This window comes from Perissodus microlepis, chromosome 13 (assembly GCF_051167445.1).
Source record: "Perissodus microlepis isolate ML-2025 ecotype Zambia chromosome 13, ASM5116744v1, whole genome shotgun sequence".
Lineage (NCBI taxonomy): Eukaryota > Metazoa > Chordata > Actinopteri > Cichliformes > Cichlidae > Perissodus > Perissodus microlepis.
Window position 1 is genome coordinate 10,358,592 of NC_140473.1, and position 22,977 is coordinate 10,381,568.

General features: G+C 37.7%; 1 protein-coding gene across 3 annotated transcripts in view; it reads right to left on the bottom strand.

Annotated features, from left to right (window-relative positions):
• Window positions 1-21,487, bottom strand: part of tasp1 (taspase, threonine aspartase, 1) — a 30,426-nt gene extending 8,939 nt beyond the window's left edge. Inside the window, exons 1-13 of one of the 3 annotated variants that reach the window (XM_084947996.1) lie at window positions 21,274-21,487; window positions 20,564-20,729; window positions 20,297-20,364; window positions 18,701-18,769; window positions 16,493-16,613; window positions 15,657-15,741; window positions 15,501-15,580; window positions 15,234-15,340; window positions 11,355-11,474; window positions 8,703-8,781; window positions 4,236-4,346; window positions 1,488-1,595; window positions 138-211 (exon numbers count right to left, since the gene is read on the bottom strand). In XM_084947996.1, the coding sequence (XP_084804122.1) occupies window positions 138-211; window positions 1,488-1,595; window positions 4,236-4,346; window positions 8,703-8,781; window positions 11,355-11,474; window positions 15,234-15,340; window positions 15,501-15,580; window positions 15,657-15,741; window positions 16,493-16,613; window positions 18,701-18,769; window positions 20,297-20,364; window positions 20,564-20,726 (1,185 nt within the window). In that variant the 5' untranslated portion in view covers window positions 20,727-20,729; window positions 21,274-21,487. Of the gene's footprint in view, window positions 1-137; window positions 212-1,487; window positions 1,596-4,235; window positions 4,347-8,702; window positions 8,782-11,354; window positions 11,475-15,233; window positions 15,341-15,500; window positions 15,581-15,656; window positions 15,742-16,492; window positions 16,614-18,700; window positions 18,770-20,296; window positions 20,365-20,563; window positions 20,769-21,273 lie in introns of all 3 variants that reach the window. The other 2 variants (XM_084947995.1, XM_084947994.1) reach the window with 2 other exon arrangements.
• Between the last annotated feature and the right edge of the window lie 1,490 nt (window positions 21,488-22,977).

Genomic DNA, 22,977 nt, shown 5'->3' on the forward strand with positions numbered 1-22,977 from the left:
AAAATTAAACAAGCTATTTTAAAGCCAGCTTTAAGCCTTTGGCATTGGTCCAAGATGCAACCATTGTAAGCTCACTTTAAAACTGTATTTAATTATAATATGTTTCAGTTTAGTTGGTTGGCTAATTCAAATCTCACCTTTGCTTTGCTATCTTGGGCAGACATGTAGCCAACACACATGCTCTCTGTGGTGTGACTCCACAGGAACTCCACTGTAAATAAAGACAGATACAGGTTACAAACACCAAGTCTTCATACACAAATATCCATACACAGATTTAGCAGCCGGAGCAAAGGTTTGATAGAAACAGGAAACCATACAGAACGAAAGGTTCGATTTCCTAAAGTGAACAGAAATGAGTAATCCTGCAGAAGAAGAACATCCGGCGGGTGAGCCGGTGGACTTCGCACCGAACATGCCCATTACAATGAAAATATATGACTGGCAGTTGTGACATAATTTCATAGAATAGCAGAACTTGAGAGGTGAAATGTAAACTCAATTACTGCACCAAAAGGATGTGGTCGACATGATGTTTATTCATGTAAATCAACAGCAATCTGTGGTAGGTGACACAGCACAAAAGCTGCGCTACGTACACAACATCAAAACGGGGTCTGCACATCATTCAGTGTCAACTGAAAATATTTTATTATCCATGCAGACTTAATGTTTTATGTTGCACTCCATGATTTGGAGTTAAAACAAAAGATTTATGAAAACATAAAGAGCCCAAACTTTGAACTGGACACAATGAGCACTGAGGTCAACTCCATAATAGTAGAAATCCAGAAAGTAGGATCATTCTCCTAAGCTCTGGGCAGAGAAACCAAATCTATCAATACAATCAGTTGGCAGTATTCAGAAGGCCTCCACTTCTCTGAAGATTAGTGGTTGATTCCATAGTGGGAGGTCTCTGCTTAAATCTGAGATGAAGGGTGTGAAACCAAAGCCTGATTGTGCAAGTTAAAACACAGACCACCTGCCAGGAAAGCCACAGTGCCTTCTCTTCTGTCTTAACATCTCACTAATAAATCAAGGAGTCACCCTATGTCTGTGCTTTCTTCACATTTGTCAACAACACTTCATCCCAACCACTTCACTCTTGGTGGGCGCACTGCAAGGAACCCAAAGAATTGCAGTGTCGAGTTTGAAGTCTGGATCAAAGTTGTCTTTTTCTTGTTTTTGTACTTTCATAACTACTGCAGTCATGTGCGGCATTTAAGGAACAGCTGTAAATTAAATTCCAGCTGCCAATCAAAAAAATGTAATGTAAATTTCTGTAATGATTCCATCGCAGGCACGGAGGAGATGGACTGGACACCAGTGTTGCTACCGTCTGCTTGGATTTAAAGTTTTTATATATGGCTCACGAACCATCTGATGCTGGCAGCTGCCACGAAAAGAGACGACTTTTGTCTGTCTATCTATTTTATTATCAACCTGTCAATTTAACCAGCCAAGTCTTGAAATTATTAACATCTTACCCAGTATACCCTGAAAATTTTGAGACGGCTGAGCCTCCACACATCTGCAACATCGCAAGACAATTACTCCCCCCAAAACACGATCTTCACTGGCCAGAATGGGTGAACCTGGACACAGAGGAAAAACAATACATTTAAGGTGATTGAAAAAGGCATATGTGTTTAAAAAAAGGAAAAGAAAGGTTCTCGTTAATCAATAATGTCTCATACTTTTTTAGTTTTCCAACTCTAAAACATAAAACCAAGCATAGCATGACATAATTATACAATACACAACCTTTGATGTACGAGCAACAAAACTTTCCAATCCAATTCTCTCCCTTTATATCCAAATTATACAAATTGAAATAATTACATCAGTTTTATCAGGATTTAAACCGGAAATAGTGAATAACAGGTAGTGTCATTTTAACTCTACATACTGTATGTACTGTTATAACACAAGGTTTCATTTTAAGATCTAAATAATGCTCAAATATGTTTCAGCTGACTTTAATAACACATAAAGAAAGGGCCGTTCTTGCTCCCTGACTAAATTCCAGGAGAGACAAACTTCAATGAGGTGTTGTGTATACAGAAAAACTTGGACGCGGCCATTAGCCTAGCGCAATAAAAGAAGAAAGGGCTCGGTTTGGAAAAAAACAATCTATAAACAGCTATAGCATGACTTGAAATGTCTCAACACAGCAATGAGCAAAGGAAAACAGGACTATTTGGTGCAACTGATATAAATATTGTTGTGTCTGCATACCATTGTTCTTTTGTTGCATTTCACTCAGATTTTGGTTCCATGTCGTAATGTTCCCTTCACTCTATAAAACACTATGTGTGTGTGTGTGTGTGTGTTTGTGTAGCTTGGACAGCGTTCACACACAAAAACAGATATTTGTTCTACATTTTCAAAAAGACAAAATATTCCATGAAAAACTCCATTATTTAGCCTGCAGCAAGAATTTAACAATAAATAAACAGAAATGAACATTTTTGAAATATCACCCCATTTGATATGTACTTGGCAGGTGTGTCTATGGCACTACAATCTTTTATTAGCATTAAACAAAAATATTTTTTTAAAGTGTTTAAAAGTGTTTTATTCTGTAGACCAGCGGACCGGTACCGGTCCAGGGCCTGGGGGTTGGGGACCGCTGCTATAGACTGAATCACCTGACATTGCCGTGTTCTATCTACGGTTTTGTGCAAACGTTTTGAGCCACCATCATGTTTTAAATATGGCTGTAAAACACAAAACCTCCTTTTTCTGACACTTCATACATTGAACCAGCAATGTAACATTTCATAAGACCTGTTATCACTGATTTTCAGCCCACTTCTTTCAGATTTTCAGTTTTTCTCCCCGTTTCCCTTCATTAAGAATGGCTTCTTGACAACCACCCTTCCACTGAGACGATTTCTGATGAGGCTTTGGAGAACAGTAGATGGATCAGCTGTTAGTCAGATGTATCCCTCAGGTTCTGTGTCAGGTCTGTGCTGGATTTTTTCCTGTTTCTTACTTTCAGATGCTGTTCATTTGCTATAGATACTGTTTTTTTTAGACCTGCCACTTCTTTTGTCTTTCTTTTCACTTTTCTTTTGTAACCCACTTGACGAGTTTCATCAAAATTTTTAACGGCACACTGCACACCACGCTGAGATATGCCAAGGTTTGGGTATACAACTCTTTGGAAATTACCTTTTTGGTACAAAAAAAACCTTTTTTATGCCTGTTAAACTGTGTTAGATTTGGGATTTTGCACCTATTCAACTAAAGAAATGGGAACAAATTATGTGTTTTTGCCCAAAAATACTATTTAAAACTGCTCATCCCTTAATAACTTCCGTGGCTTAACAAACAAACAAAACATTCCTCTGAAAATGGTCACGTACAAGAACGAAGAGAGTGAAAAATCAGGATCCTAACCTTAACCAGGCAACATTTAAAAAATGCAAATCAAAATCAAACCGCAGTGTCCAGGGCGAAAGTCCTGTTTGATCCATTTATCCAACAGGAACATGCTGAGTTTGTCAGTCTTTATACTCATTGTCCCACTGCTGCATAAATCACATTTTTGTGTTTGACACAAACCTATGACATCTTAACAATGCAACGGGTAAATTGCAATGACTGTACAGAAGCAACATTAATATGATGTTGCGGGAATATTAATAACATAACAACATTCCTGTCTCATTCCTACTGTTAACATGCAACCTGCAAAGACAGGATTTGCGCAGCGTTGTTTGAATAAATTGAGACGGACAAAGCCAAATTGAGACGGACTTCTAAAGAAGGCCAGAACAAGGCAGAAACCACCACACGTTTCCATATGTCCTTGTTCCCTCTGCTCTGAACTATCCCAGTGGTCATTCACAGGCACAGCAAACACGGTTAACAAGGCTTTCAAAAACTGACCACTTCTGAGAATAAGTCCAAAAAAAAAAAAAAAAAGCTCTTCATATAAACCTATAAACTTTCAGCAAAACAAGCATGTCTTCCAAAATTATCTGTGGCTGTCAGCTATGATGTGTGCACCATTTGAAGGCCCTTTTTAAACAGTGAAAAGGAACCATAAATCAGAAGCTGTCTCTGATTCTATAATTTCCAACGTTTCCAGTTGTTCTCTCATTCCTTATGTTATGCAACATCTGTTTGTATAATTCTCTCCACGTGTTTCTCACAAACACGTTCTTGGCTGACAAATCTGTGTGTATGGAAAAGAGCGGTAATCAGGCTACATGTGTGTGACTCACTGATGAACTTGTTTTGCATAGCCTCCAGCAGGGCTTGGTGGGCATCTTCAGACTGCATGGCAGCAGAGCATTCCCGTGCCAGCATGGTGCGAATCAGATGCTCCCCGCAGCCTGGCAAAAGACACAAAATGACACACATAATAAACCGAGTTAACTTTTAGAGACTTGTGGCACATCTAGACTAAACAACTTCCTCTCAAATCCAAAGCACGTGAAAGTCTTAAAAAAGTCTTTTAAAACTTGTAAAAAAATTTATTATTATATATTATATTATATATTATTTATTATTATATTATATTATTTATCTGGTTATTAGGTATAAAATGGAAGCTATTCTAAAAATCAAAGGGTTAAGTTTTGTTTATTGAGTTCAAATAAAAATAAAAATGATAATGCAATCCTTTGGCATATTCTCACAAGTGTAATTAGGCAGTTTTTATTTCAGGTAATACTGAAATCACTTCCAAAGTACAGCTGCCTTGCTCAAGGGTACACTGACGGTGATTACAAAGAGAGGGTTTTTGTTTCAGTTTTCCCAGCCTTGATCCCAGCTAGTTTTGGAGCTTTAAAACTGCCAAACACCCAGTATTAATTCCCCCTCTGTAAATCCTGTGCTGTAGCTGGCTCTCGGCACAACTGCAGGGTGTGCAGAGAGCCGTACTTACTTCTATAGTCATTACACATTTACGCATCATTTTTATTTAAACAGGTTTAGAATTTCCATGTTACGATAATATGCATTTTTAGAAACAAGATTTTCCAAGTTTGTCTAAGGAAAAGAAACTATTTTTGATCAGATCACTGTTTAATATTTATAAAAGCACTGTAGTGACTGCATGTACAACTAAATAGAAATAATAATAATAATTTTAGAGTACACAGAAATAAAACTGCAGTATAGAGGTTGTTTGCTATAAGAAAAACCTAACCCCGCTAACCCTGCTAGCTCCAATTGATTGTGGTAGCCACCTGAATCTGTCTGATGTGCTTCCTTCATGGTGCATGCGGTAAATACTCCAAGGAGAGAAACAAAGCATTTTGTTAAGAATTCAGGGAAACCAGGAACCATAAAAGCACGGGCAGCCTGCTCAGTCTCTCACATTACCTTCGACCACTTCCAAGTCAAAACATAGCAGGTGTGCCTTTTTATATCAGAGATAATATGCTACTTATTCCTTAAAGGGCAAACATTAAATCCAACATATTGCTGTTTTTAAGGAAAAGACAGTTGCTGAATGCAAACTGCTTACAATACAGCCTTTCTCACATGTAAAGTTTGCACGTACTGGAGAACAAGACAAAAAAATCTTAAATTGTAAACAAAACACATCTGGCAAAGGCTCCTGTGAAAACCCATAAAGACTGAAGAATATGGCCTCATTGTTTCTGTAAACACAAATGAAGGCCCCATAAAAAACAGGTAACTACAACAGAACTGAATGCAGGTCAGTAACTGTGGAGAACAAACGCCCGGAGCAATTTGAAGTCCTTTTTTTAAGGCAAGTAGAAAACTGTATTGGCAAAGTACTGTGCCTTTTGTGCTGTGTTTACCATAAACCCCCACGAGTCTAAAGGGAACTGGATATTATGGCAGCGCAAACACAGTTGAATTAGAACGACAGAAAGAAACCTAAAGCAGCAACTCACCAGGAAAAAAACCCCCAAAAAGACCAACAAATGTGGACACAGTATGTGACAGCCGACAGCGGCACGAGTAAACAGTAAACTTTGTGAGTTGTTGTCTCGCTGGCCGCAGCAAAGTAAAGGCCAGATGAAGCAATAAAACAAAGACACACATGAGCCGCATATTACAAAACTGACTACAGTGGAAGAGGTGGGAAGGAGAGAGGGCGGGTGGGTGGACGGGCAATGTGTTGGTGTGGTGGAGGGAAGAAAGGGACATTCGGGGTGAGGATCACACTCCTTGTGTCAGAATGGAAATGATTCTTTCTGTTTCTTTTTGATGGAAACATCTTTCATGTTAGGAAATGAAAGACAGGTGTTGTACTGGAACACACATTATGCTCTCTGAACCCATACGGCTCGCTCCTTTTTTTCACTCACTTCAAAGACAAAGCCACAATATAGGAAGACAGGGTGAGAATTCACACAGCGCAAATATCAAACATACAGCCTACACTTGATCTTCTTGGATAATTAATGAACAACAGACCACTACCACAACAGTTGTCATATACTGCTTGTTTAATGTAAGAAATGCTGAACAGAGCTGCCGAAATGTATCCGGCCTATCACCTTTAACCTACAGATGACAAGCAAATGACAGATCCTCACCAAACCAGACTGGATGAAAAAGCATAAAGTCCTTAGCATGTCTTAAAATGAGTTAAATACACTTTCAGATGAACAACAACACATGAAACTTGTAAAATGTCTTTATTCATTTAACAAAAATGACGCCAAAAGCATTTGTGAAAAACTAAGTAAATTGTTACTGCTTCTATAGGAATTAAGGTAGTATGACACCTCTATAAAAGCAAAACTTTTGGTAATTTGCTGGTCTGGAGCATTCAGGTGCATGTTAGCTCAATGCCAAGGAGGAAAGACATCAGCCATTATCTTAGAGAAGCAGCTGTTGCTCCCTATCAATCTGGGAAGGGTTATAAGGCCATTTCCAAACAATTTAAAGTCCATCATTCTACAGTGAGAAGGTTTATTTACAAGTGGAAAACATTTGTGCCGATCTTCCCAGCAAATTTACCCCAAGGTCAAACCAAACTGCAAAAGCCCCAATGAAGCTACATCTCGGACTCTACAGGCCTCGGTTAGTATGTTAAATGTTAAAGTTCATAGCAATAAAATTAGGAAAAAAACTGAATAAGTGTGGCTTTGCAGAAGAAAGTCTCTTCTCTCTAAAAACAATGTGGCAACACAGTTTAGATCTGAACAAAGACTTCTGGAACGATGTTCTTTGGACAGAACGAGACCAAGATGTCTGGACTTAATGCACAGCACCACATTTAGCAATAACCAAACGACGGTTATGATTCTGGCTATTTGCAGTCTTTGAGTCAACCATGAACTCTTCTGTATATCAAAGTATCTGGAGTCAAAGTGAGGCCATCTGTCCAACAGCTAAAACTTAACCCAAATTGGATATTGTGAGAAAACAGTGATTCCAAACACAGCAGCAAGTCTACAACAGAACGGCTGAAAAAGAAAAGAATCAAGATGTTGCAATGGACCAGTCAAAGTCTGAACCTCAACCTGAATTAAATACTGTGCAAGGACCTTAAAAAAAAACAGTGGGAATGTCTGAAAAGCGCAAAAAGTGGCCAAAATGATCTCTACAACGATAAGAGACACTGATAAAAACAAACAGAAAATGATTACTTATAAGTTACTAAGTTATTGCTGCTAAAGGTGGTTCTACAAGATACCAAATCCTTTTGTGTGCGTGTGTTTTTCACACACTGCTTCTGCATTTTGGCTTCATTTTTGTTAAATAAAAAATGACCCTGTGTGTGTATGTCATGGTTTGCAATTTATTTGATGTTGTATTTAAATAATTTTAGACCTGATAACCTGATAAGGACCAAATGATTTTTTTAAATTATATGCTCATAGAGAAAACCTCGAAAGAGCATTTTCACATGACTGTTTGCTCCAATAAAAACCACAAGACAGCTAATAATTTAAGTGATTTACTCTGATTTTTGTTATGGTGAAATGTTCTAGATAACTGCAGAACTAACCACCCAAATCTTAAATTCTAGGGCTTCTGGACAGCAGAAAGCATATTAGGCCATCCTGAACTACAATAATGATGTCAAGTAAAAGTCCTGTCGAGTGCTGCTCGACCACATAGGCACATTTTTGGAAACAAGAAGGTCATGTATATGTTGCAACTTGTTTTCAAAATGGAAGGGTGGTCCTTAAAGGGAAAAATATCACTGCCCAAATAACTGTATTGCTTTTTTGTTTTGTTTTGTTTTGGGTTTTTATATTATACATGTACTCTAAGTAAAAGCTCGCAGTACATGAAATGCAAAAGTTGATACTTGATTTAACTGCCAACTATTATACCAGTCAAATTATGATCCAAATCTGGACAAGTACACTTTACAAATTCACCATTTTAACACTGCAATGCCCTTCCAGCAGCTCTCCTTCAATCATATCTACAACAGGTGTCCCATGTCACAAGTCACTGAAAATCCAAAGAGCTCTGCAATGCACCTGGCGTGCAGCTGACTAACACAGAGTAGAGAAAGATGACTCAATCAGTTGAGGAAGTGACTGATGAGAAATCACTCAGCGGGAACAGTTGAAGGTCATCGGAAAGTATTATCAGGCTTTTTGAAGCCTGACTCACTCGGACTGATTCATATCGTCCTCAACAACAAAAGAGAGGCTAATAGTGAACCCAGAGTGAACAGAGTGGAAACAAACACACACAAATACACACAACTGTAAAAGTAGATTACAGAGAATGTGCTGGTATACCTGAGGTACTCACTGCTGTAGAGTAAGAGTTCATATTACAGGCATTTTCAGCCCAGCAGCCACATCCATAGTGAGCAGCCTGAGAAATTGAAGAGAAAAAAGACATTTTAGATTAAAAGGATTATTGCTTTTGCCTTGAAATAAGTAGAATAATTTCTTAAAGAGTAACTTTGGTTACTGGTTGGTTATAGCAGACTTATTTATATTTGCACATCTTTAACTAAAGCAGCATGCCAGGCTCTATTGCTCTGAGCTTCAGGTTTTCCTAACACTACAAGTGATAATTAGGTTGAGGCAGTAAATCCCACTGATTCATTCATTCTGTTCAGCCTCAACTGTTACATGGCTGTTTTTTCCCGTAAAGCTGCTTTTAATAGAAAATGACAACTTCCTTTGTTTCCTCGAAGTAAAAGTTCTTCTTCAAAGAAAAGTTTTGAATTAACATTAAGTAGAGCCCAGACCACTAGTTGTTATTTTTGACTATCTCCATTAAAAAATAAAATTTCAGCTCTGTTAATTACAGCCAGCAATGAGAGAAATAAAAGAAAGGGAATCAAACTCTGGGGGTCTTTACTGGCAACCGCTGCTTCCTTAAAAAGTCCAATCTGCTGCCCTTAACCCTTCATAAGGTGCACTGATCAGTTAGACTTATGGCCACTAGAGGGGATCAAAACTCACGTAACACACAACCCTGGCACACTGCTTTCCTCCTATGATTTTAGTGGATAGTGAGTTAACAAAGAACATACTGCAGACGCGCCACCTCTCTACTGATAACACATTTCTGGTCAAGTCTAAAAAGCCTGAAAAAGCCCAGGGTGAGTTTTTGCACTCCAACTATATCCTTTTTGGCTTTCCTCCAAAAGCAGGTTATTTTAAAGAGCATGTCCTTAATGGCTGCTGAGCTTTCAGTTTCATTATACCCAGATTCCCCACCAACTATGGGGTTGGAATCTAATGCAAAAGCTAATATACAACTCTTTTTTAGCTCTGCTTTGGTCCCCACCAAAGTCGCCAAAAAATATCTGCGTTTAACGGTTGGATTTTTTTTAACAGCTTGCAGCAAATTTGAAGCAAAAATGACACTTTTTTTTCAAGCAACACTGTTCTTCAGACAAAAAAATACATAAGCATGGAAAACTGACTGATTACAAAAAAATTAAACAAAAGCTGCAGAAACACACTGATGTCAAAAAGAGGAAAAAATGTCTATATGTTCACTGGCAAAACTATAGTACTGCTCTGTTGTTGTTTTTGGACAACTAAGAACAGACCACTGGGAATAACGTGACCTAGGTAGAGAAAAACAAAGAGTGAGTTTTTTTGGCCACAGTCAGAGGAGACATGTTCAGCACAGAGCAAAGACAGACTTTCAAAAAGAAGAACTGCATGCCAGCTGTAAAACATCGTGGTGTGAATGTGCTTTGATGCCCTTGGGACTGGACAGCTTGCAGGCATCGGTTTTACTATAAACCAGCATCGTATCAAAGAGTGCTTGAAGATAATGTGAGGCCATCTGTTCAAAAGTTGACGTTAAAGCAAAGCTGGCTCTTCTAACAGAATAATGATCATAAGGGGTCTAACAGATTTACTGAGAAATGGGTCAAAAAGAAGAAATAGAAGGTTATGCAAACACCATCAAAGTCCAGATTTGAATCCCAATGAATTGGATGATTTTAAACAGGCACTACTTGCAAAAAAAATATTAAAAAAACAAACAAACAATAAAAACAAAATCTCTTCCAACTAAATGTTGAAAAAATTTGGTGGTAAAATTACTGAAGGAGGCACGCTAGCTTTGAGACCAAGATTTACCCCTCCACGGAAGAATGTTACATTACAGCTTTTCAGCCTTTTTTTATATTAGTATATCACCTTTATTTGAAGAAAAGAAGTCTGTATTAAAGAAGAGGAAAATGTTTGCCTGTTAAAGTCAAACAGGCATACGTCCATCCATTCTCTCCTGCTTAGCCTTGTCAGGGGCGCAATGGGGGGGATGGAGCCCATCCCAGCTACCATACGGTGAGAGGCAGGTTACACCCTGTACAGGCTGCCAGTCTGTCGCAGGGCTAACACAAGAGACAGACAACCATTCACACTCACATTCACACCTATGGACAATTTAGAAATACCAATTAACCTAACCCCACTAACTACATGCCTTTGGGAGGAAGCCCGAGTGCCTGGAGAGAACCCACGCAAACACGGGGAGAACATGCAAACTAAAAACAAACATTTCCAATGGATTTACTGACTTGCCACACATGAAACTGAAATTATCCCCAAGCCAGAGGCCCATAATTTGGAGCAAAAAAAAAAATTCTCCCTCTTTTAGACGGCAATAATTTGGATATGGACAGACATCTTTTGAGCTTCAATTACAGGCAGCAGCATAACATTAGCATTAAACGCAAACAGTATGTAGGTGCACAGTGCACTTATTTTGTTCTCTAAATACAGCCCTGTATGCACGACATAGAAATGATATCTCACAATGTTGAAATATTTCACTACAGAAGAAATGATGTCTATAGTAATAACTGCATCAAATATAATTTTAGTTATCATTTAATTGAGTTACATTAAACATTTATTTAAAGACATTATCTGGACAAAGATATTGTAATAAAAAGAAGGAAAGGGCCTCATTACCTGGCCAACCCTGCCGGGATGTTTCATAGCCAAACCTCCACTGGACACTGCTGCAGCTACATTCCCCTCCAGGTCCACAACAACAGCTCCAACTGTGTCGAGGCACCCTGAGCCATTTCCCTATATGACAGTAAAGGAAAAGAGTCACATGAACTGCAAAAAAGGAACTAAGAAATTCAAAAGGACATCTTCAAATGACAATTTTAAGTAACTATAACTATAAGAGGTGGTAAAATGAAAAAACAAAAAAAACATCACTTTCTGAACTTGAGATGTTAACTTTTGACTAACAATCACACTAGTAGGTGAAGGAACCTCTGTATGCATCTGTTTGCTTGTACCGTCTTCACAACTATTCATTAATTCGCACCTCTTAAGTCCAGTCCTGAAGAAGTGACAGTGTCAATGAGCTGTTCTCCTATTTTTGTTAAAAACTGTTTTCTATTAGGCTTTTTTAACCACCATTTCAGTAAATATTAGCACCTTGCAATAATGTGTTTTTAGGGCACGGCATAAAATGACCTAGGCTACACTTCCCTGCACATGTTGTGTTATCCACCAACACTCGTAAACTAACAAGCGTTTAGAAAACACATCAACAAATTTTAGCACCGCAGTAAAAGAATTTATAGGAAAAAAAATGAAAATGGAATATCACTACACTGTGCATGCTGGCAATTGTGCTAAACTCAAAGTAAATGCTATCATTAGTGGGTAACAGCTGCCTACTTGTCTATTTTAAAAGGGAACTGACTCCAAAATTAAGACAGCACTGCATGAAAATATGAACCACTCTTTCTTCACATTTCATAAAGATGTGCTGCTGGAATTCCAGTCCTCTGTTTTCTTCCTTGATTGCAGTTTGCTTTGGAAGTGACTTCCTTGTGAACCATCATGAGTCAGACTGCATGACAAATGAACTTCTACAGGGTAAATGTGCAAACTGGCATTATTACACATGATCACAACCCAGCTTCTACCAGAAACTGAAGATCTTGATTACACCTTGGACTAAAAAGACAACAGTTAAAAAAAAAAAACAATGGATCAGCTTGTCTCCTCTGCTTTCAGCTCTCCTAAATCACCCTGCGACCTGAGCTCCAGAGGCCAAAAAGATCCAAGGCCAGCTATTTTCAAATGCTACAGACACCATCCTGTCATACATGATCAGTGTATTTGAACCCCACAGTAAATGACGACTGTAACACTTGTGAACATCTTTGGAAAAATAACACTTAATCTCGCCATGAGGACGTGGGTACCAACCCTGGAAAGATTTTACTGGCTGGCAAAAAGACAGAGCCATAAAGAAAAGGCCTTGCATGTAAATTAAAACCAGGCTGCAATAACATTCTTTGTTGAGATCCCTCTCTCATAAGTCATTCTTGATACATAATGTTATTTCCTATTAGCTGATTTTACATGTCAGTGGCAGAGGAAACATTAAAGAGGAGGTAAAGTATATTAAAATTCTCAACATGGACCGTCCCCATCAGAGTACAAGCTATTTCCAGATCAGCTTTAACTGCACCAAATGGCCACTTATTAATCTTAAGTGTTTGCCATATGCAAGTTTTAAATAAACATATAGCAGACAGACGAAAACTGGGTGACTCAATCTTTTAACTCTAATTAAGCAAACTAGCTATTTGACATAAAAATCAATCACCGAATCAAACCCCATTTGATCACGGCTAAGTCAACAAACAGCTGGTCCTAGATGTTAGTCTTTCATTTAATGGATATATCATTAATAAAGACGATTGATGTAACTGAACTAAATAAACCACAATAGAATTCAAAAACAGATCCAATGAAGCAAATCAGGCTGTGTCTGTTTACACGTTTTACTCCATTTAACACAAATCACATCTGAACCAAGATAAACTTTCCCACCCTCTTCTGTGCTGCTTCCTCTGCTCGTGAGTTTGGAGCAGAGGGAGTTTGCGTTTCAGCTCATCATGAGGCCACCCTTCAGCTGTGCTCCTAGGAGCCCTGAAAGTCAGCACTAACTCTCAACAATCTTTCCTGGAAATGTCCACACAGCTGTCTCGTAATGCAATTGTCTTTGATGCCCCGGGAAGAACATGAGAACTGAGAAAATGTATCTTTGTGTCAGGCATGAACAGCCCTTTTCAAAAACTGCCACAAATTCCCTATCGGGCTGAAATCTGAGCTTTGACTCGGACGCCCCGCAACATTCACTTTGTCTTTAAACCACTTCCACGTAGCTTTCGCAGTGTGCTTCAAGTGACTGACTTGGTGAGAAACAGATCTTCTGCAAAGTAGCAGTTCTCTTGCAGACTGAGTCTGAATGTCCTCCAGGATTTCCCTTTTATCCTCCACCTTTAGAAGCCTTCCAGGGCCTGCTGCCGAGAAGCATCCCCACATCATGATGCTTCACGATGGGGTGGCGTGTTTGCAGACGTGTGTGGTGTTTGGTGTCTGCCAAACGCAGCATCGAGTCTGATGCCCACAAAACTCTTTCTTAGACAACCCCTTATGTTCTTCCACTTGACTTTTGAGTCTCCCACATGCCTTTGGGTAAACTTTAATTCAGACTGGCTTTGTTTGTGCTGCTGTCCCATTAGAACCTGGGCAACAGGTTCAGAGCAGTCACAGATGTCTTAGTGGCATCTCACATTTGTCTCCTCCTTGTTAATCAGTTTATGACGACACATGCCATATATCCTCCGCTTCTTAAAGAACTCCTTCTTTAACTGAACTCCGAGCATTTTCTCAGAGCTGCTTGGAGTGTTTTATTTTCATGGTGTTATTGTAGCCAGGAATGCCAATTAACCCATGCCTGGACTGTCCAGATACAGATGTCTAAATTCTACAATCACATGAGACACATTCAGTGTACTCAGGTTACCTCCATTTAACTAATTGTGAGACTGCTAGCACCAACTGGCTGGATCTCAGTTGAAATAGGTCAGTCACTTTAAAGGGGGTGAAAATATTCAGTTATTTTAAATCATGTGTTTTTAATAAATTAAAGAGGTGTTTTTGTAAATTCTCATAAAAAACAAAAAAGCCAAATTATAATGACCATTATTTTATTTTTTTTAATGAACAAAAGGGGGAAAATCTAAAGAGGTAAACAGCTTTTATAGGAACTGTATATCTTATTGCATAACCTTTAATAACCTGAGTTTCTGACCACATCAATCACCACCAAAAACACAGACCAAGTGGAGTCGCCATATGTGGAGTCATGCTGATTTCTAATTAAACCATTTAAGACTCGACTTTCTGCCGATATAATAATCACATGCACTTTTTTCTTGTCGTTTCTGCCCTTTCTAGCCTTTGTTAGTCTGAAGGTTTGGGTTCATCACATTAAGTTTCTTTCCAGCGCACAGTCCGAGTACTGCTTGCTCTGTTCAATACTACAAACAGTTTCAAGTATATTGATTAGATGTTGCCTTTATAAGTTTATTTAACAGTTCTAGCTGCTACATTTTTCAAATGTCTTATAAAATTCAGAATTATTCAGAAGGAATTTTGTGGATATGTGGCTGTTATCCCACTTTTGAAAGCTTCTATTTTGTTAAACTGCTACTTTTCTCTTACTTTTCCATCTGTCTTATTTTTTAAAGTCCCTGTTCCTTCCTGCCATCACTTTAAAACTGCTAGTGCTAAAGTCTGTATAACCTTGTTATTATAATGAATGCTACTTGTTCAGAGCATTTTGTTTGACATAAATGGTAAAACAGTCAAATCTGTGGAATGAAGAAAAGACAATTTGATTGCTGAGAGGAAAAACTACCTGAATAAAAGCAAACTATCCATGCTGACTGTTAGAATGGATATAACACAGCTGAGAAAGAATATATTTACTACTGTTAAAATTTTAACTGACAACATATCACTCACATTTTCACTTGATTGTCGTCTTTTCTTTGTCTGATTATGTCCTGTGTCCATTTTCTCTGCCAGCTCCATCTTTCGCTTGTTCCTCTTGTATGCAGATAAACTGAACTCTGGGTGTGACAAAATAGGTTTTTTTTCCTGCATCCACAGAAATTCAACCATGTTTTTCTAGATATTTTTAAATGAAAGTATTTTGGGGTCACTTTTACAACTGCGCTTAATTCGCGTCTTGGATAATTTATGTTTGCGAATCAGTGCAAAAGTACTTACTGGTGGCCATTTTATCTGAAGGGCATGGTGGTATTCCATGGCTGACAGCCCAATCATGTGCTCCCCGCCCCACTAAAAAGCTGAGAAAACAACAATTAAATTAGGGGTGGACACCATCACATTAACGCAAAGTTATTCATTAACCGCAATAATCACCAGGGTGGTATTCTGCCAGCTGAAAGTTTCCCTTTCTGTGCTTCACTCAGCAGACGGTTTGCAACCATTACTGGGTTCCTTATACCTGAAAGAAGAAGAATTATTACAGGGCTTGCAGTTCACAGTAAGCGATGGTATTACTGTGTGAATAAATCAAGACACCAAAACTATTTTTTATTTTTTTTAAACATCATATGTCATTGTGACCCTTGAGGCAAATCAATAAAAAGACTAAACAGATTAGAAGATGAATATATACATTTTTACTTTGTAACATATTTTTGTTTTTGTTAGTAATCGTCACACATGTAGAGCTATGAATTCTGAATCTCTTTCAGCCCATTTAAACTTATTTTTTCAGAATTCTGAGACTTTATAAAAAGCACATGTTGGCTAGCTAAGCCAAATGCTTAACATCATGCAGACCTGGCTAAAAAAAACAAAACAATCTGTTGTATTTTGGACTGCATGGTAAGTGTCAGTTTTCACACCTTATCTGTTGTTTGGAGTTCTTGCAAAAGCAGAAAAAAAGGAAGGGAAAAAAAAAGCATTTGCTGAAAGCCTTAAAGAAAAACACAGAATACAGTGATTGTATTAACATTAACATATTAAAAACACTTCCTGGTTGCCCTTCATCTAAAAAAAAAAAAAAAAAAGAGGTGATCCCACACTGGAATGATTAATGGTGCCAGCTGTTTTTAAATAGTAGAAAAGTCTGTCAGGAAAATATGACCTAAATTCTTGTCTTACTGTCCATATGTCCAGGTGACTGAAGTGCATGTAGCACAATAATGTATGAGTATTATGCAAGTATCACCACACATGTAGTAACTCACCACTAAGAGCTCCTACGGCGCCAAAATGCAGAGACTTTCCATCCATGATACTTGCATCACACTCAATTTCCCCTGACAAATTAAGGTTGGAGCCCATGCCAGCATTTGTAAAAGGAGAGTCCTAAGGACAATTAAAAGAACAGAGTCCAGAATAAGACAGTGCCTGTCATGAACCGTGTTGTCAGTGTGAATATGATGAAGATATTTTTTAATTTTAACCACAAAAGAAAGCTTCATTCTTTGTTTTTTTATGATCTTCAGTTGGTCATTGTAAGTCTATGTCACTTTGTCAAATCGTTCAGATTCAGCATGTTTACCACAGAGAAGGTTAGGCAACAACACTTACAAACACACGGATACTTTCAAAACAGATCTGCTAAAGGAAAGCTGCTACAATGATCAACCAAAAACCAACAATCAAAGAAAGATAATTAGCACCACTTTGAGTGTTATGAACCAAAAACCGCTGTTGTGAAACTTCTCTCTGTGACACAATAGCAATCAGACCCTGGAACACGCACACTGTTATTACTCTGCTGACTGTACATTTTGTGAGATTCTGGGGAAATGACAATGATAACGATTTTAAGACCCAAACACTGAAAGCAGACGCCAGTGTTTTTTCATACCATCCAATTATGATATTTGTTTTTGAGGCCAATTCAGTGATTTCATTCTAGATTTACTTCTTAATTGCCTGCTTTCTAAGGAATTTCTCGTGTATTCAGTTTCGCAAACACAAAAGGGTACGTCTATCTCAGCTAGCATGGAAACCTTACAAAAAATTATTTTTTTAAATCAGAAAATAACAAGTATGTAATGTGAAATATGGACACATCAAGAGGAAAGTGCTTCATTAAGAGTCAGCTCATTTGGCCAAAGGACTGATGAGCTTATGCCGTGGCAAGACTGCTATTATCAATCATTCCATTCACAATTCACAAGAACTGCTACTCCTTTTACAGTATTGGTCAGAACTTGCACACAGTGGGTCTTCATCCAAACTGTACTCGAGGTTAAGTCCAGCAATTTGTAACTGCTGTTTCTGTCTTATGAAACAGCATAAGACAGAAACAGCTTAACAACTGTTTAACAACAGTTTATTGTTAAACTTCCTTATGACAGGAAGTTTAACAAATAAATAATGCAAAATAAAAATACAGTTTTTAATATTTTGCCAATTATTCAAAAACAGTCAGTACAGTTTGTGTAGCCACACTTCATTTATATAGAATAGCTGCTCTGAGCCTTAAAAGCACTCACTCTGTAAGACTGTCTTTCACTGAAGCTCCAATCAAAGGCTTTCAAATGGATTTGAGAACAGCCCAAAAGACCATTATTTGAATGCATATAATGTATATTTATTAAGCTATATATACACATTCTGCTTATTTTAGCTTTTTGTTTTACTTCTTTAAAAAAAAAAAGCTTTTCTTCAAGTATATCTTAACGTCATCTTAATGGAGGATTGCCACAGCCAGCAAAGATTATGGTTATCTTGAATAATGCAAACTTGTATTACTGTTTAAAGAAAGTATTATCCAGACACTGTCAGTAAGACTGGGGGTTTATTTTAGTCCCTATTCAACACAAAAAGGTCCAGTTAGCTCATCCGCAATGGTAGCACTTCATACCATCACACTTTACGCTTTAAAGTGCTGCCCTGCGGATATTAGTGATCCAAACTGGAGCCCATCCGTCTGGTCCATCAAGACTCACTTTCTTGCCATCTGACCATAAAATCTTTTAAAAGAAAATCTGTCGCTGGGTATTTCTTGGCCAGGTCTTACTAGTGTACTTCAAGTTACAAATTTTATTTAGTGGCAGTTGTGTTTCACCCTTCTTTCATTGGCCACATCTCCAAACACTTGAAACTTTGTACTTTCTCAACACTCCAGGGAGGGTATATTTCAAGAGTATGGTGGCAGTCAAATAGGTTCCCAGTGGACTTATTTAAAATTTGTCTTCTCTTTCCATTTTCTTGACACTGTTGTTAGTCTCAATAAGCATTTATTTGTGCAGTGGTCACCCCTCAATAGTCTGACTATTTCAAGAACCTGAAAGGCAAACCATTCCAGTGATGTGGGATTTCAAACTTAACTTGTTTTTAAGATGTATCTGGGACATAACATACTTGTAGATCTCGTGAAACTGAAAACTGTGTCAATATAAGTTAATTTTCTATCATCTGGATCAGAACCAACCAACCTCAAGTTCAACTAGTGCTGCAGCTACTGCCTCCACGGCAAGTGCCCCAGCTTTGAGCTGGTCAACAGCCTGCAAAAGAAACAAAACAGGTTTATAGTGAAAAACAGTAAATATATAACTAAACTCAGTTCATATGAACAATAATGTCAGTTATTTATATGAGCAAGACATTTTTTAATATCCCTGAAGCACCCAATTTAAACCAATTATCAAATACACTTTGAATATAACCTAAAGAGATACAAAAAAAACCCTCTACATTAACAGGTTTAGGTAAAAAGAGGCATAAAGGATGTAAACATTAGATTAAAAAGACTCACAACTTGTCTAAAAGTCACATTGCTTCAAAACTGGCAAAACTATGTTTTCGCAATTCATATTTTACTACTTAAAGAAACTATTAGGAATTTCATAATGGAAAAACACTGGCGACCACCAGCACTAACCCTCAGAGTCCCAGTAGACACACCTATGGGATCAATTTCAAAATTCTACATCGTCTTGTTCTTGAGTTTTGGAATTCAGAAGTTTTTCAGAAAACTTAACCTCTGACCCCTCACCTTGAGGTCAAGGGTCAGAGAGATTCAAATTCATCTGAAATTTTTAGTAGATAAGTCCGCTCACCTGCCCGGTGAGATAATGACAATACTCCACAGGCCTGAGGGCTAAAAACTGCAGGCACATTATAACACATCACTCTTTCTCATCTAAGTGTGTGTGACAATATCTCTGTCACATGACACATCATTTTCGTTTGATGAAGAATGCGTTTGATTAGATAAATGCTGTTTTTCACTTTGCCCCCGTAAAATCAATCAAAAGAATGCTAAAATCTTTTAACAAGGAAAGAAATTATCATTGGCATACAAGCAAAAGACTCATTTTCAAAGGGAACTGTTTCTGCATCCTGTTGAAACAAGCTTCTTATGCATCTACCGCTTTATTGTATTGCTTTGTTGTAACAGTGCTGGAAATAACCTGGGGCTCAATATTAAGGATGGAAGCACAATAAATAAAACTCAACATAAGTAAAAAAGGGTGCTTTAGAATGCAAAACAACAAAGGCTTTCCCACTGTAAAATGAAATTAACACAGGCAAATAAAAACTGGAGTGATTACAGTCAAAACACAGAAAAATATGCAGAGACAGGTGCTCTGAGAGACTCCCCATCTGACCAGAGAGAAACCGAGCAAACAAAAAATCCCAATAAATTGATTTTTAGGATGAAATGCTAAAAGTTTGGTAAACAATCTCAAACAGAAAACAACTAAGTTTATCTCTGTATAAAGTAAATCAAGAGTAGAAAACCAGTAGGAAAAAAAATTGACTCTAAGGTGTCAACAAAATATGACTACCAACATATTTATTTACAGTTTAAAGTAAATGTACATGCAAATTAGGTCATTCTTTATAAAAAGCTACCTCAAATTATGGTCCATGGTGAGGTTATCTGTAATCAGCTAGTATTTTGCAGAATAGTGCCAAGTTATTTAGACAGAAGAAATACATTTACTAACATTATAATAAAAATGAACTGATTATGGGCAGCATAGCAAGTTTGCAGTTTGCTATAGCAGGCCTAAAGGTAAACTTACTCGCTGGCAGGCTCTTTTGCATACATGCTTGTACTCCTTGGCCTTAGATTCTGAATGGTATCCTGCACCTAAAAGTAAATCGTTAAAGAAAAAGAACAAAAGAGGCTTTAAAAATACCATAGATGACCCCCTAAAACCAGGAAATACTTTTGAGAAAATGGGCAGATGCAATGTGAGAAGGTGTTTTGTGAATATCATACAACAAAAATATACTTGCATTTATATTTGTGCTTGATTCTGCCTGCTAATTATGGTATATATAGTTACCTGCATGCACTAAAACAAAGCCACCAACGCCATTTGGCTTTTGACTCTTGCTTGATTCCTGTTTTTTGGCCCATGAGTTGGTCAGTGGAGAGGAGGGCTGCTTCTCTTCAGCAGAATTCATTAGACTTTCCATAACCCCCGCATAATTTGTCAAGCCTATCATTGCCTATCACACAGTGGTAAGAAAATCATTTTCATCGCATACCTGGAAGAGGAAAGGACATTGTCATTTCTGTCTAATACGACACTGTGGAAAAGAGCCTCTTGTATACCAGCAAAGTAGCTCTAAACTACACAGATTTCCCATTGACTTAAAACTATAATTTCACGTGCACTGTATTCTTTTTAATGTTACTGTTTGCACATTTACAAAAAACAATCAACTTCGGGGATCATCCTGAATCGTCAGGGGCCAGAGGTGGATAAAAAAAAACACATTTCATGCACCCATTCTCACCCATGACATCACTCATCTCGTTAACGTAAGTTCACGTTATCAATAACTTTCAAAACAGTCGTTTCACTTAATGCAAAGCATGCCACTTTATGATTTGCGTTGTTTTATAATAAAGAGGCGTTATTCCGTTTGTGTTACGTGCACGGTTGATAAGAAGGACACTGCAGACAAATAAGTTACTTCGAGTCAAGCTAGCAGTCTTGTGTTTTGCTTGTTAGCTCGCTAACACACCAATAAAACAATCCCGACTTACAACGTGTCCTTCTTTCCTGTAAGCGACACGGCTGTCTGCTAACCACGACGTTCACCTGGCATATGTCTTACAGGCAAAAACGTAGCATGAATCAAACTGAAACAAACTTTACTGTCAGACAGTTTCACTCTGTGCTATCCACGGCTAGCTAGTTAGCTAAAGGATACACAAGTGCTTCCTGGTTCAGATACACGTTGCTAAGGAAGTACGTCCAGCGCAAACATTGGTACACGTGGATGAGACTCACTTTTAGAGGAATAAAGAGTAAACGCTGGTACTGATGTTGTGAACTTTGTGACAGCTTTAAAATAAAGGAAAATAAGGTCATCGCTGAATGCTTTTTTAAATTAATTTGACGTCAATATTTTTTATCATTTGAAAAGCAAGAGCAATTTCAGTTCATTTAGTCTCTCATGCAATTCAGAAACTTCTGTTAAAACTAATTATTCTAATTCTCGCATGCGTTAACGTCCGCAACCTATGGTTAAGTGCCATTCACTCAACTGATTAGTTTTTGTGTATTATTATATTGTTGTTTTTGTTGTTATTTGCCCATGTTATGTGCTTTTTCAGAATCTACCACTTCAGCAATACATAGATGAAGGAACTCTGTTATATCTTTGAGGTACTTAATTACAATACTGCAGAGCGTCTGGTTAAGGAAGAAGTTCATAACAATGTTGGTGTTGTTCCCCTATGAACTGATGTCCTTATAGTTTCTGCTGATGTATAATAAAGCTTAGTGGCATGAATACTGATGCAGTATTTCCCTTCCATGATAATACTTGAATAAAGTATATACAGTAGCTGACCTGCTTTAAGGGTCTGTGCACATATTGTAGCCCTGGACAAATCAGTGTTTTATTTCAGTCAAACTGATTAATTAAATAATAAATTACATCTAAGAAGAAATTGAGGTATTTACAACCTGTTATCACAGTTGTCAGCAATATTACTTCTACATACTTTTTAGTTTGTAAACTGAGAGAAACAAACAAACAGTTTTTTGTGGCTGAGTAATAACAGCTCAGCAGTCTTGTTAATGTGTTCGTGTCACTAGCTCAGCATTTACATGTCCCTGTGGTCATCGTAATAATAATACCTTTAGACCAAGTTGTAAAGACAGTTGCCTACAAACATTAAGGAAATGAGAGTCTTACATGTTCTTCTACAATAGATTTCTCCCTTTACGGGTTAAACTCTGTGTGAAAAAAAACTGAGAACATGAACAGATTATAATGTGGTTACACAAAAACTGCAAAATGGAATTCTTTTAAAAATAAAAAGGCACACAATTATATAACTGTGACAGGCCTTGTCTAAATGTGGTTATGGAGCATTGCTGTATGGAATCCTCTCTTTCTTTTCTTTCACTTAGCATCAAATGTCCAAGAACAGAAGGCAGATTGTAAAGCTCCATGGGACAAATTCATAATTTGTGCCATTTTGTAAAACGAAAAATGACTTGACGTGACCCGATTTCACCTCTCTTGCTGTGTTTCCTGGCCTTCAAAAGTACCAGAATTGTTACTGGCATTGTTGAGGTTCTTCAGTCTTCTTATATAACTTGAGTGTTTTGCAAGACACCAGACTGTTGAAAACTTTTAATCAACAACCCTTTTCTGCTCAAGGTTTTTACTGCAACGTTTAGTCCCACAGCATCCAAAGCCAGTTACACATGTTTTTCTCAAGAGCATTACTGGG